At 30.0% G+C, this 15488-nt stretch overlaps 1 protein-coding gene across 3 annotated transcripts in view; it reads left to right on the plus strand.

Annotated features, from left to right (window-relative positions):
- The window catches only part of Noc3 (Nucleolar complex protein 3), a 64010-nt gene that overhangs the window by 40428 nt on the left and 8094 nt on the right, over positions 1–15488 (plus strand). For all 3 annotated transcript variants that reach the window (XM_075365961.1, XM_075365963.1, XM_075365962.1), the window contains 5 exons: positions 4303–4511; positions 5946–6127; positions 9127–9258; positions 12230–12327; positions 15004–15196. In XM_075365961.1, the coding sequence (XP_075222076.1) occupies positions 4303–4511; positions 5946–6127; positions 9127–9258; positions 12230–12327; positions 15004–15196 (814 nt within the window). The remainder of the gene's footprint in view (positions 1–4302; positions 4512–5945; positions 6128–9126; positions 9259–12229; positions 12328–15003; positions 15197–15488) is intronic.

Below are 15488 nucleotides of genomic sequence, written 5' to 3' on the forward strand. Positions count from 1 at the left end.
GCAGGATCCACAAAAGTACTTTCATGAAATAAAGATAAGATATATCTTATCTTAATATTCCAAACTAGGTAGTTTATTTAATTGAATTTAAATATATATATATTAAATCAAATCTAATCCACCAAAACACAGTAAATGGATAAGTTAGACGTACCATCTTAATTCTAAGAAACGATTTTAATGGGATCCCGCATCTTCAGTTGGTATTTAATTCTATAATTACATTAAAATAAATTGTTTTTATAATTTTGAATTAGTCCAAAATTGTTCAATAAATTTTGAAGTTATGGATGAAAGTGCAAATTCTGTTATCCAGTACTGGAATGATTAGCACAATTTTATTAGCACAGTGGTCAATATGTTACAAATTATTTAAATTTTCAAAAAAAGAAGTTTAAGATTTATTATTTTAATAAATGTTTTAATAAATATATATATATATATATATATACAAAGAAGCCCCTGAATAATTCACAATACTGGGTAATCTGAACTCAAAATGAAAAAATGTAATAAAGTAATTTTACATTTGGTTTTTTCTAAATCTACAAGAAGCTGTAAGTTTATCGGTTGTTTATCCTGTCTGTCTCTCTCTACATTGATTTTTTAATGTAATTAAAAACATCAGTTAAAATTAAATACAGTAAAGACCTTCTTTTCCAAGTCATTTCTCAAAATGGTAACATAATAGTGTGCTTAAAAAAAAATTAATCTGAAAAATGTTGTGATTTCCTGCTTGGGATTCCACTGACAAGACTTCAATTCAAGCATCACAGAAAAAATTTTTACCTTCTTTGATTAAAGATAATGAAAATGTTGGCACTACTCTAAGTGAACAAATAGAAAATGTGGTAGAAGTGACTAGAATTGTTAACCTTGAACTGAAAGTAACAAACAAAGACATTACAAACTGGATTCACGTAGACACAAAAGAATGTTTCCAACTTAAATCTGATAATGACATTATTGAAGCAGTACGACAAGGGTTAGATGAAAATATTGGAAATGATGATGTTGAAATTGAAGTAAGAGCGAAGAGCAGAGCATAACACATGAAGAAGCAGTAAAATGTTTTAACACTTGTATTCAGTGGGGCAGCAGAGAACAATATTCCACTGCTTAAACTACTTTTATCGGCTCAAATATGAAAGATGCAGTAGAAAGATCACTAACTTCAATGAAACAGACAAAAATCATTTTTTAAAGAAAATATAATAAAGTCCATTTTAGAATGTATATTCAGTAATAAAAGCATTGGTTTTTATATTAAAAAAAAAAAAAAGAGTTTCGGCAGTTACTTCAACATCCAAAATTAGTCCTGATACCCTATCCTGTGCCTTTTAAGTTTAACCCTCAATAATCTGAATTTTTCATAATCTGAACAGCCATGAATTTTTATTAGTTCGGATTATGCAGGGGCTTCTGTATATTTACAGATTGATTACAAAGAGTGTGGAAAAACCTCAACAACTTTAAAACCATTCCAGACAGAATACTGTAACTTTCAGGATAAGGTATCCGTCAATTACTATCCCTTTTGATGGATGATAAATAAAATTTCAACCTCTTCTTAGGGGTCGGCTGTTCATTGTGTCATGTAATGAACAGGAGAGAATCACACTTCTAATGATGAGGGGCTTTGGTGATAGATTTAGGTCATATAATGAAGTTTGTGAATTGTTCAATACAGCATTTTACCCTATTTCAAATAATAATTGTAACCCTGTTTCAAAATATACAGTATCAAAGACCACCAAACGATTTAATTTAGGAGCATTAACTGAAATACTTTAAATGGTAACACCCTTTGTGTTATATTATTTTAAAGGTCTCTTAGACAAAAAAAAAAAAATAGTATAAATAAAAAGTTGGTACGATGATTGTACGTAAAATTGTAGCAGGATAAATTTTGGATTTTGAAGATTACTAAATTTATAGTAAGTACATACAATAAAATTATATATTCTTGTTTAATGTAATATTCCATTTAGAGTGTTTCATTACTGCACTGTTTTTAGTTCTTATGAGAATTTATTGTGATTGGTTGGATAATTGATTCTGTCTATGTTTACCACATTTATAAGCTACTTTGGTTATTTACATCTCTTTTTACCTTTTTTGTAATTGTTTTTTTTACTGAATTAATTTTTTCTATGCTACCTAATAACATTGTTATCAATATGTCATGTAATGAACAGGAGAGAATCACACTTTCAATGATGAGGGGCTTTGGTGATAGATTTAGGTCATATAATGAAGTTTGTGAATTGTTCAATACAGCATTTAACGCTATTTCAAATAATAATTGTACCCCTTTCAAAATGTATAGTATCAAAGACCACCAAAATATTTAAAGAAACAAGGACCATTAATAATAGTAGAAAACCAGGGAGGCCTAAATCTGCAAAAAATAATATCGTTAAAGATTATGCAAGAATGTATTGAGAATCCTCATTTCTGGATTCAAACAGCAGCATGAGAACATAACATTAATGAAAGTTCAGTGATTGGAACATAAAAAAGTGAAAATTTCAAATACTTTAAAATTCATTCTGTGCAAGAACTTAATGAAGATGACTACTATCGAAGACTTGAGTTCTGCAAAATTATGATGAACAATATTTGTCCAGATCCTAATTTATTAAAAATGAAAGTTTTTAGTAATGAGGCCATTTTTTTTTAAATGGCCATGTAAATCTCCATAATTGTTGATGCTGCTCTGATATTAATCCACACTGGTATTGTGAGGAACATACTCATTATCCAGTCAAAGTAAAATGTATGACCAGATATTGTTGGTGGACGATTGATAGGCCTATATTTATTGATGGAAATTTAAACAGTGAACTTCTTGACCTTATTCATTCAAAACATTGTTGGCCTCAACTTCCAAAACATTTTGGTTTCCAGAAGATGGTGCCCCACCTCATTTCGATCTTCAGATACCTGAAATTTAAACGCCTTTTTTCCTGGAAGATGGTTTAGCCGAAGGGGTCAAATAGAATGGCCAACAAATTCATCCAACTTGTCGCCATTGTATTACTTTCTTTGGGGCCACTTAAAAAGTTTGTTTATCATAATAAGCCCCAAGATATCAATGTTTTACAAAATAAAATTTGAGAATCTGCAAAAAATATCACCAGGGAGTCATTGAATAATGCATTATCATCCTTTTACAACCGACTGCCACATTAGTCAAACAACAGAAGAACATTTCAAACATGTATAAAAGTGAAATGTTAGTAAATAAGTAAACTTTCTACTTAATAACTAATTTTTTTTTTAAACAAATTTATTAGGTAATTTCCATTTAATCAAAATTTTATAAATTTATTTATTTACGATAACAGTTCAATAAATTATTATCAATATAATTTTGTTTAAAATACAAAATTTATCCCACCGCCATTTTGGGTACAGACATCATACTTACTTTTTATTTACACCATTTTTCTTGTATTAAAGATACCTTTAAAAGTGATGGTGATGTGTCACAAAAAGGGTGGTGTTACCATTTAAAATATTTGAGTTACAACCTCTGGGCCACCTGTCAAGAAAGGATTGAAATTCTACTTGTCATAATGTAAAGTAGTAGAACAATACAGGGCATGGATGATTACCAGTAACCACTAAATAGATTTGAACATGTAATTATATACACTATGCATAACCAAAAGGGCATGGGCATTTTTTTTTTGTTATGACAATTTTTTCTGAAAAGTGAATGTGTGTGTGTGTGTGTGTGTGTGTGTGTGTATCACAAAGTTGGTTGAACTAGAAAACCAATTTTCCTCTTTTAATTCAGTATAGTGGATACATAAATTAAAAACTGTGAAACTACAAATATGTTAATGATTGAAATTTACTTTTTCTGTGCTTGTTTGATTAATTATTGAATTGAAAGAATCCATAGGTAAGATTAATAATTCTTTGGTGGTATCTAGTTGGACTTCATTGTTTTTTAACTTTTTATAATTTCTTTGTTTTTGTAAAACTGAAGAATATTTTATAAAAATTATAATTACATTGAAGAATTGTTAATTTTTTACCATTAATAAAATTATTTAAATTTTATTTATGGAACAATTGGAGAATTTTTTGAATTATAACAATTAACTAACTCTTTGTGAATTAAAATTTTATGTTTATATAATTTGAATTGAATTTGTTTTAATATTTTTTTAATTATGATTTATTTTTTATTGATCTGTTATAACATTGTTTTGTTTTTACTGTTGTAATTTTTTAAGCAACCTAAAATATGTAACACATGTTTATTTTATGTATTATTTTCTTTTATAGGTTTGCCCATTTAATTAATTTAGAGTTTTATCAAGATCTTGTAAATATATTAAGTCGACTTATGGAAAACAGTGGACTTGATCTCCATCAGCAGCTTCTCTGTATTCAGACTGTGCTAACAATACTTTCTGGTTATGGTGAATCATTGAATATTGATCCAGTCAGATTTTACACACATCTTTATCGTAACATATTATCTGTTCATGCAGGTTTGTTGTAACAAATTCACAAATTATTATTTATGAAAAAGTTATTGTTTTTCAATGGCTCCTACTTCTGTACTAGTGAATCATAGTTTAGTTTAGTTTACTAGTGAATCAGCAGTTAGTTTAGGCAGAAACATCTATAGCTATGATGTTTCTGTCAGAATAATGACTTAGAATTCATATATCTTATATTAATTCATATATAAATGTAGGGGTGTAAACTAGCTCATATCCATAATAGAATAGTACATGTCCATCCTATGTAACGCTAAATGAGCTAGAGCGATTTGGCAGCCAGACTAATAATGAACTTCTTAGTTAAAAACATACAGATTAAACAAAAGACCAAATATCAGGAAACTGACCTTCTCAGGATCAGTTGACTAAAAGGCTTGGGCCCTCAGTTCGAGTATGCCATTTAAACATAAAGGAATTACCCAAGCTAAAAGTGACTACTTATCCAAACGTCTTCTGGATAATAATATCAACATGGTTCTAATCCAAGAAACACACTTGTACCAAAGATGACCTGTGTAAAAGGGGAAGGATCCATGGCTATGAACTTACAGGTGCTACATTTCACAATGCGTATGTGTTGCTACTTATCATTAGAAACTACTTGTTATTTGAAACATTGTCGATCATGCACATGTAATTTCAGCAAATGTATAAAATTAAGTTCATAATGTCTTGATAAAATTGGAGATCATTATAAATAATATTTACATGCCACTTAATGTGCAATAGCCAAAGCTATAGGAACTTTAAGACTGATTGCCTGCCAGAGAGATTACAACCCGGACCTCTGCTTTGTATCCTGTACAATGAAGGCCACGTAATACCTATATTTAGAAAAATTAAAAAAAAAATGATATTAGTTGCTGTATCATTAGCTAGTGTATAAATGCCAACAGGATAGATACATCCTTCTAAAGAAATGATGATCTATCAGAACCAGTTTATTAAATGTGGCTATGGCTGTTTAGAATGATTTCCTTAACTTCACCTGCCTTTTTTTATTTTTGAAAAAATTACTGACTGAAATATTTTGAATATCATAAATCCATCAGATTATGAAGTACAGTTATTGTTTGGCCTTCAACTTAGTGTTCGCATTTTTTTAAATGGTTTATGATCTCTTAAGATGAATATTTTATATATTAAATAATTTTAATGTTAAATACGTGTTTATTTAACTATAAGCAACTCATTAAGATAAAAAAATGTTAATGAAACTACCAACCTAGAAGCCTATAAGTAATTTGAATTTTATTGAATGGCATCACAGGTAGGTTTATTTAATTTTCTTCTTTTAAAATAATACTTTTCATGCCAGTAGAAATTAGTTTGCATATATTAGTATTTATTAATCAAACATGTATTAGTTTAAATTGGTATATTACAGCGAAAGCCTAATACTGGATTTTTGCTTTTCAGGTCGAACATATTGTGAAACTGAATTAATTTTAAAGGCATTAGATACAGTTGTAATTAAACGAAGAAAACGTATTACACCACAACGGTTGCTAGCATTTACTAAACGTCTAGCTACACTTTCAATGTATTTGTTACATAATGGCTCTTTAGGATGTCTTGCCCTTATAAGAAATGTTTTACTGGTACTACACTTGCATATTGTATTAGTATTAATTTTGTAATATTACTTTGATAAATTAAGCACCAGTGTTGTCTACACTAATATTATAAAGAGGAAAGATTTGTTTGTTTGTTTGTTTGTATTGAATAGGCTCCGAAACTACTGGACCGATTTGAAAAATTATTTTTCCATTAGAAGCCGACACTATCCCTGATGAACATAGGCTACTTTTTACCGCGTTATTTAAGCAACATATTTTTATTTTTCTATCTTTGTAATTCAGTAACTAGCAACTGTCCGTCGTCGTCGTGTCTCTCTTGACGCTCGCGTCCCCACCACTGCCTGCCTCTGCTCCCTCGCCCCGCCCACACCCCGCTCGGATAGCTAGGCAGCAGCATGTGACCCAAGCGTCACTGTGGTGCAGGAGGGGAGTCAATGTCCCCTCCCCAAAATAAAGTGTCGCGCGGTCGGCTTCCTACGCAGCGGTTGTGTGCGATATCGAATATTTTTCCTTGAAAATATTTTGAATTTTTTATAATTTTTTAATCACCACTTCATATACAAGCTAATTCCTGTTCAACATGTAAGCAAATAATTTAGTATTAGTTGATGTAGTATTTAGTTTTTTTTATCATTTCAAAATGCCCAAAAGATTAAGATCTCAACTTTCTAGAAATAGTTTATAGGCTAGGGCAATAAAAATAATTTCAAGGGTATTTCATTTAAAGATGAAAAAATTCATAAAATTATTCACAAAAGATGAAATATTCGGCAAAGTGAAATGTTACATGGCAAGTATGGAGTGGCAGAAGCGGGGTTTACCTCACTGTCATTTGCTGTTTTAGCTAGAAAGAAAAATCCAGCCAGACGAAATTGATAGTGTCATAGTTGCGGAACTGCCCAACCAACAAAACGACCCGATATTGTACGATTTCGTGACTAAAAATATGGTGCACGGTCCATGCGGAGAGCATAACTTAACAGCACCATTATGAAAAACGGTATCTGCACAAAAAAGTACCCTTGACGTTTCATCAACGATACCCAAACTGGAGAGGACGGATATCCAGTTTATCGTCGTCATGACGCCGAAAATGGAGGCCAGAGCGCTACGCTAAATATCAGAGGAAGTACTTTCTATATAGATAATAGATGGATTGTCCCTTATTCTCCATTATTGTGTAGGATGTTTAACGCGCACATAAATATAGAGTACTGCCACTCATTTCAAGCCATCAAATACATTTGTAAATATATCAATAAAGGATCTGACCAAGCTACTTACAGCGTCAAAAACCCAAATGATGAAGTGGAAAACTATGAAAATGGCCGGTACATAAGTACATCCGAAGCTGTTTGGTGAATTTTAGAATTTCCCATTCACGAGTGACATCCTACAGTCTTGCAGTTAGCCGTCCACTTAGAAAACGGCCAAAGGGTGTATTTTACCGCAGAAATGGCTGAACAAGTACCCAAAACCCTGAACGACTGCAACAAATATCTTATTTTTTTAAATGGGTACACCAACCTTGCGTAGCCGAGCCGGGCAGCTATATTCAATAAATTAAGTGATTCCGATGCGGACGAAGTTGCGGGTTTCAGCTATGTATCATATAGTCGTTAATTTTTGCAAATCAATTTTCACAATGAAGTACTATTTGTAACGAGTGAATAAATCCCACGCGGACGAAGTCGCGGGCCACGGCTAGTTAATTATAATTTACTCATTTAGAATGTTATAAATGGAGTTATTTTCATTGTGAATTTTTTTTATTTTTTCAGATTTAGATAAATTTTGAGATTTTAGAGCCCTAAATTTTTTTCTGTATCTGTTTATTTTTGAAAATGCATATGTCTAGTAAACTGCTGATTTAATTTGGTTTAAATTTTTTAAGAAATAGTGTATATTTACCATCTGTTGAGGCCATGACCAAATTCAAAGTTCATATTTACAACTAAGAATTACAAATAAGAGTTTGGTTTCCTTGATAAACAATTTCATTCCATAAAATAAATTTTTTATTTTTGTGTTCTTAGTTATATGTATTATACAGTTGGTATGTTATTGTTATATATACAAGTTATGAATAAGTAAAGAAATTCATGAAAACTCATTTTCAAAAACTATTTCAATTGTTTTAGTCAAACTTAAAAAAATGCATCAGGATAATGGTCCTCATTAGTATGTACCAATCAAATGAGACTTAACTAATAAAATATATATTTTATATTAGTAAATAAATTTTTTACTATATGCTGCTTTAATGAGATTTTTATAATAAATCTTCATATACAAATCAATTTCCATTTGTATGACTGTTTGTATTGATGTTATTTAAAACTTAATTCATGGGCTGATTGAATGATTTTTTTCAGTGATTTTATTGAAATTTTAGGATGGTTTTAAGTGTAAATTTATCCAGATACTGAATTTGGTGAACAAAAAAACTTAATAGAGAGCATGACATGTTTTACTGAAACATTTTGAGTCTCAACTAAATTGAATTCTGTAAGAAATTGCTTCTTGGTTCCAATGAATAAAATTTGCAAAAAAAAGACCGAATTTTACTTTGGTATTTCATTTATCAAAATCAGGTAAATTGTTCTTGAAATAACAGTAATTTAATAAAAAAATTTATTTTACCATGTTTTTTTCCAAATAGAGGTTAGCACTAAAACAATTCTTCATGATGAGTCTAAGTATTCTGTATATAATTAAAGGATGTTCGCTTCAGTGACCTGTATATTTCAGTATTTTAGTATTTTCTCGATTTGTGATATTTTTAAAAGATATTTTAACAAGATATTTTTTAAAGTAATTGGAATGAACTTAATTTAATTTATTTTTAAGAATGGTACCTGGAGGAGCACCTACTAATAGTCCAGTTTGGTAGCTGTATATAAATTATATACTTAGAAATATATTAAGAAGATCTAATCTAATTTTGATAACCATTATTGGACTTTCTGATCAGTTAATTTAATTTTTCATAAAATTATTTATTTTGCTTATGTTTCTAGCTAAACAAGACAGCTGATATACTATTGGAATTAGACTCATCGGTTGGTCAAGGAGTTTATTTACCTGAATTACAAGATCCTGAGCATTGTAATGCTGCAAGTACGGCTCTGTACGAATTAACTGCATTAAGAGTAAGTACTAAAATAAAGTAGAGTAAATAAACTAGTGCTAAACTATAAAGTTGGGTTCTAGCAAGACAGCCAAACTGCATTGGTCTATGCCATCTGTGGCTAACCCGTGGCACACGTGCCACTTATGGCACGCAGGGTCACAGTGAGTGGCATGCAGATGATATAGAAATAACATTTTTTTAGAATGTCAACTTTGGACAAAAAAATAAAATTTGTCAATAAATAATACTCTACAATAATTACTTTGTTTTCAATAGAATACACGAGTATTCAGTGTACATTTAATATAAATATTCTGTAGTTATGACTGATTGGAAAGTTTACACTTAGGAATCAATCTTTGGTAACTATAATTTTTATTTCCTTTGAATTGTTATATTTGCTTTGCTTTACAGTGGCTGGCTACCACGTCTGGTAGACAGCACCAGTAATGCAGGTGCCCAATAGCTTTGACAACTTGCTGTTGTCTTAGGTAACCTATACAGTAGTTATATCAAGTTGATCTCAGATCAGATTTATGTTGTAGTTTGGCAGAAGAAATTGCTGATACAAGAACAAATGAATTTTTTTTTTCAGCTTACCAGATATTTTTTACTAGGGTTTTTTTCTTAAAATTCACTTCAATCACTAAAATTAATCCGTTCCCAGACTTGAAGAAACATGACGTGACATTGTAGTTTAGTGTTGACAAGAAGCATTGAATTAGTAGTAAAAGGGTACTACCATGAATTAAAATATATTAGTCAATACCCCCTTTCCTTAGCTGTTCTAAAATAGTTTTCCATAAAATCTTTCTTTATTTATTGCGGATAGAAAATGCCAAATTTTGTTTGAAGAAGGTAGAAGTAGTTAAAGGAATTGCTTCGGATTATACGTGAGAAACTAAATGTGAGAAATTTATGCACAAATTTATTTTAAAAATCTATAAAGATTGACTGACCAAGACATCATGTAGTAATTGATTAAATTTTATTCTGATGCTGAAAATACAAAATAGGATGTATTTTTCCTAAACAGTATGAATTCAACAGATATTGTTGAAAGGTAAAAGAATAGCTTTTGTTAGGTATGACAGAAGTGCGGCTAGCCTACTGCCTATTATCCAAAATATTATCTTCCTAATAGTGTAATTATTAATGATGACCTGAAAACTTAAAAAAAATTGCAGTTTCAGATTCACTAATTAATTCAACTTCGTAGATCCTTAGCCAGGCCCTAGCTAGTGTTGTTTGATGCTTTATCAAATGAGTACGTTCAATTAATAAAGCATAAAAATAAATAATAAAAAGTTAAAGTAAAATAAATGGTATGTACAAGATGTAAATTGGTCGATTCATATATCTGTGCTAGTTTGTTTGGTTAAGACAGTATCATGATGCTGATTTAATTGAACAGATAATAGTAATAAAAATTTCTTATTGATCTCCTGCCTAGTAACAGAAAAAAATATATGTATGTACATTTTACTTTACTTCAACATCAATAGCAGTCTTGTCCTATAATGGGAAACAACCAATATTAAATCATTATTTAAGAATTATTAAAAAAGAGTTTACTTTATCATCCTTTCTCTCATATAAGTAATTCAGATAGTACAAACCCTTGTTTTTTGGTGTAAAAAGTGAACAGTTGATTTAAACAATGTTATTTTGTGAATTTACAATAATGTTGTTTGAGTATTTTTTGTGAAACCCTCATTTTTTTAATGGGTAATACTGAAGATTTAAATTAAAATTTATTATGAAAAAATTTGTGTATGGTTAATTTCATTTGTGGTCTTGAAAAGGAGATGTTATTTTTACCCAAAGTTTAAATATTTTTCATGTTAAAACCAGTTAACTAGGAGAAACATTTGTTGTGTTTATGAATTTTATTTCTAATTAAACTGTGATGGAATGATTCAGCCTTTCTTGTATTATTGAGCCAAACTATCTGCGCGCATGGCCAGGCCGTCCAACTGAAGGGTGGGCGGAGGAGAAAGGTCTCTCTTCCTAAAACATTGTGTTGACTTTGTCAGCATGACCCTTTCACAGTCTCATTCAAATCATATGAGCAATAACTCACCACAGTTAACGTATTATTATGTCCATTGTATTATTATTAGGTCATCGTAAAATATTGCTTTTTATTATTATTATTATTATAATAATAAAATTTATGAAATAGTTCATAATAGTTGTAATTAATTGGCAGAAATGTGCTTTTAAATATTACACTACCTAATTATTTTATAAACCTACTATAATACAACATGCTTGGTCATTGTATGTTATTAAATAATTTTGCATTTTATTCGATAAATTGGGATTAAAATAATATTTATAGTTTATGCTACAGATAAAGTACTGCATTGTAAGATCATATTTTGATTTTAATATTATAAATTCAAACTAAATACATTAACAAATTCATAATAATTTTTTCTAAATTCCATATTAATGAGGTGTATTATCAAACAGTGTAATGTTGATGAATGTTATTTAGCATTTCACATTAGCCATACTACAGGTGATAGAAGTGAACATGATGTTTTCAGTTAGTCTAGTAACAACACAGTTGTGCACACAGATAGTTTGGCTCAATAGCATAACCATGTATGTGCTTTTGTGATTGAGTGATGTGTTAGATTTTTGGTGAGAGTATGCATTATTTAAAGTATTTTGATTACATTTATCCTGTTTATCAAATGATAAATTGAAATATATCAATTAGATGTCCTCTCTCTATATATATATATAACTTTAGAGAATCATTTGTAATTTTTTATTACCTCTTCCTTCTTTCATATCTATTAACGTTTAAAGACCTTCTTATTCCTCTTTAATTTTTTGTTTTGTTATGAATGGTTTTGTTATCCATAGCAAAATATTGTTTGAAGGAATTTCTAAAGAATTATTTAAAGATAAGTTACTAAAATTTAAGTTAATTTTCTTTTTCAATTCGTATGACATTGTTTCAATATTTTTTTCAGAGGCATTACCACCCAGTTGTATGCAAGATGGCTGAACATATAATTAAGAATGTACCAACTACTGGTGAAGGAAGTCTTCCTCCATATTTGTCAAAAACGTAAAGTGAATTTACTTTAAATCAGTTTTTAATGTGTCAAATTATTTATTTTAATCAAATTATGTTTTTTATATATATATATACAGAGTGTCCCATATAAAACGCAACCCATCAATCACTCATCCATCAAATTTCAAAAGTCAAGCTTACTCCCCTACTCATTACTGAAATGGACTCGTCCAACATCTGAACATCGACGACAGTAGAACACTACTGATAGTTACAACAATGCAATCATAACGTTCAGTGTATTGCTAGAGACAAGATGGTGTTTACGCTAGATGAACGTGTTTTCATTGTTGAGTCGTACTTCAGTACGAAATCAGTGGTTGCAGTGCAAGATTTGTTTCACCATAAGTACCCAGATAAACCAGCTCTTAACAAAACATCAGTATTAAGGTTAGTTGCAAAATTTAGAGAGACTGGTTCTGTTAATAACAAGGAACACAAAAGATCTGCGTCAGTATTGAATACAGATACAGTCACTGAAATCAAAGACCGATTACTTGTCTCGCCAAATAAATCGATCAGACGTTTGTCTGCTGAAATTAATTTGTCTAAATCAACTGTTCATCGGGCGACCAAACAATTACAATTACAACCTTACCGCATTCAAACGGTTCATCAATTTCTTGAGCCCGACAAAGAAAAACGGCTACAATATTGTCAATGGTTCCGTCGATTTCTGCGTGATGGAATTAATGTTATGGATTCGTTATTTTTCACAGATGAAGCACGGTTTCATTTGGATGGCTACGTAAACAGCCAGAACAGTAGAATTTGGAGTGCTGAAAATCCCCACATTTATCACCAAAAAGCAATTACAACCGCAGAAGTTGGGCGTGTGGTGCGTGATATCGCAGAAGAAAATAATCGGTCCTATTTTTTTCGAGTACACCATTAATGCAGACCGATATCAGGATGTTTTATTTCAGTTCATTGCACTCTTGGAAGAGGAAGACAGACACTGCTGGCTACAACATGACGGTGCGACATCGCACTACGCAGGTTCAACTTCTGATTTCATTGAGGAATTCTTTGGGAATCGTGTTATCGGTCGAGGCTTGTGGCCACCAAGATCTCCAGATTTGACTGCGACAGATTTTTTTCTATGGGGTTACCTCAAAGAAAAAGCCTACAGCAACAAACCACGAACACTTGACCAATTGAAAGTCAATATTGAACAAGCTGTATTAAATATCCAGCCACAAACTTTGAAAAAAGTTGCAAGAAACGCTGTAAAAAGAATTGAAGCTTGTATTCAAGAAGATGGCGGCCATTTCCAACATTTACTCTAAATGTAAGGTAATGGATGGTAATAATAAAAATTACATTTACAATTACACATGCTTTTTTATTATTTCAATACCTACCAATAAAAGGTTGGGTTGTGTTTTATATGGGACACCCTGTATATATATATTTATAATAACTTTCTGAAAGTTTAAGTAATTCATCAACATTCTCACCACTGTTCCAATTAACCTCAAAAAAAAAAAACTTAGCCACCAAACACAGTAACAGAATATTGAGAATATATCTTATGTCAATATTCTTTACTAGGTAATTTATTTAATAAAATTAAAAATATATTATGCCATTTTTTATTTTGTTTATTACTTAATTTTTTTGAAATACTGATGATTTTGTAGAACTAGGTAGAAACCAGTTATTACCCACTTTGAAAGAACTGTATAATTTGAGAATCTGTTAAAAACTTTTTCCTATTAAATTCTTATTTTTGTATTTAAGAGAAAATCATTTTGAGTGATACATTATGGGGTTGATTTTGTGTTAGCAAACTTAAGAGAATAAGGAAAATATTATATCAACTATGTTATAAAATAAATTCTTGATAGCGTCTTTAGCATAGACTAGGCCTTAGTAAACTACATCCAGACTTTTTGTCTCGCCAAAAGTGTTTATCATCATGTCATGTGATTAGGCAATTCTTAAACAGCATATTACTATTTAAGTTTTATTAAGCAGAAATTAGTTGACTGTTTAGGAGAACATGTAGTAGATGACTGGACTGATACATCAACAAGATCATTAGTATCTAGATTACCGTAAATCTTATAAACATCAAGTCCATTAGGTGTAGAAATATTAAAAAATTAAATTATTAGTATAAATATTGCTAAATTATTAGTATAAATATTGTAGTAACCCTTTTGACAATATGGTAACTCATCCATACAGGAATAATCTTGTAAAAGGCATACTGCTTTTAATAATTTGTTTGCCCAAGCCTATGGTTTTATACATTTTTAAGGATTTCACATCAAAATTTGGCTCTTTGCATTATACTCTCTAAATTTTATATTATTACTGCTTTAAAATTTGGTATTGGTATGAGATAGTGTAGAATTTTACACCTGAAATTTTTATTTACAATTTTTTTAAAATCTGCTTACCCATTTTTTTATATTCTCCCTTAAGAGTGAGTAAAAAGATCATTTATATTCGAATTACCTATCTTCAAGAGACCTATTGGCAAAGAAAAAGACAAGTTGTGGTGTTAATTCAACCTCAAACAACATTTTAAACATTAAAAGCATTATGATTAAGGTAAAATAATTTTGTGAATTAAAAAATGTATTTCTTTGTGTTTTTCAGCATTTTCATCCTTTTAATTATTAATTTTGAAAAAACTGTAATGTCTATTATTTACAGATCGAGTTTGGAATTATTTAAGGAATTCAACCCATTAGAAATGGTATTTAAACCTACAATACCAACACCTAAAAATGCTAAGAGAAAATCAAAATTCATGCCACATTCTTGGCATTACAGTGATGTTGAAAAATTATGTAATAAAGTTTTATCTACAGACCTTCATATGGAGTCTGTGAATGTTTACAAAGAGGTATGAATATTTTAATTTAATTTCTTCCATAAAATTAATTAAGTTTTCTTATTCATCAGTACTCTTATATTCTACCAACAATTTGATTTAATAAATTTGTGCCTATATTATTTAGTTAGATTTGCATTATTTAGTTAAAATATAATTAATTAATTCTACTGCCCTAAAACTAGATGTTTTGGAATTTTTATTAGATATACAATATTTATTGTTAACCTATAAAAAAAGGCGCTGTACTTGTGTAGGAAGATGTCAAGGTAGATCATGAAGGCATTGGTAGATAGTCTGAAAC

The sequence above is a fragment of the Lycorma delicatula genome, chromosome 5 (assembly GCF_047948215.1).
Source record: "Lycorma delicatula isolate Av1 chromosome 5, ASM4794821v1, whole genome shotgun sequence".
Classification (NCBI taxonomy): domain Eukaryota; kingdom Metazoa; phylum Arthropoda; class Insecta; order Hemiptera; family Fulgoridae; genus Lycorma; species Lycorma delicatula.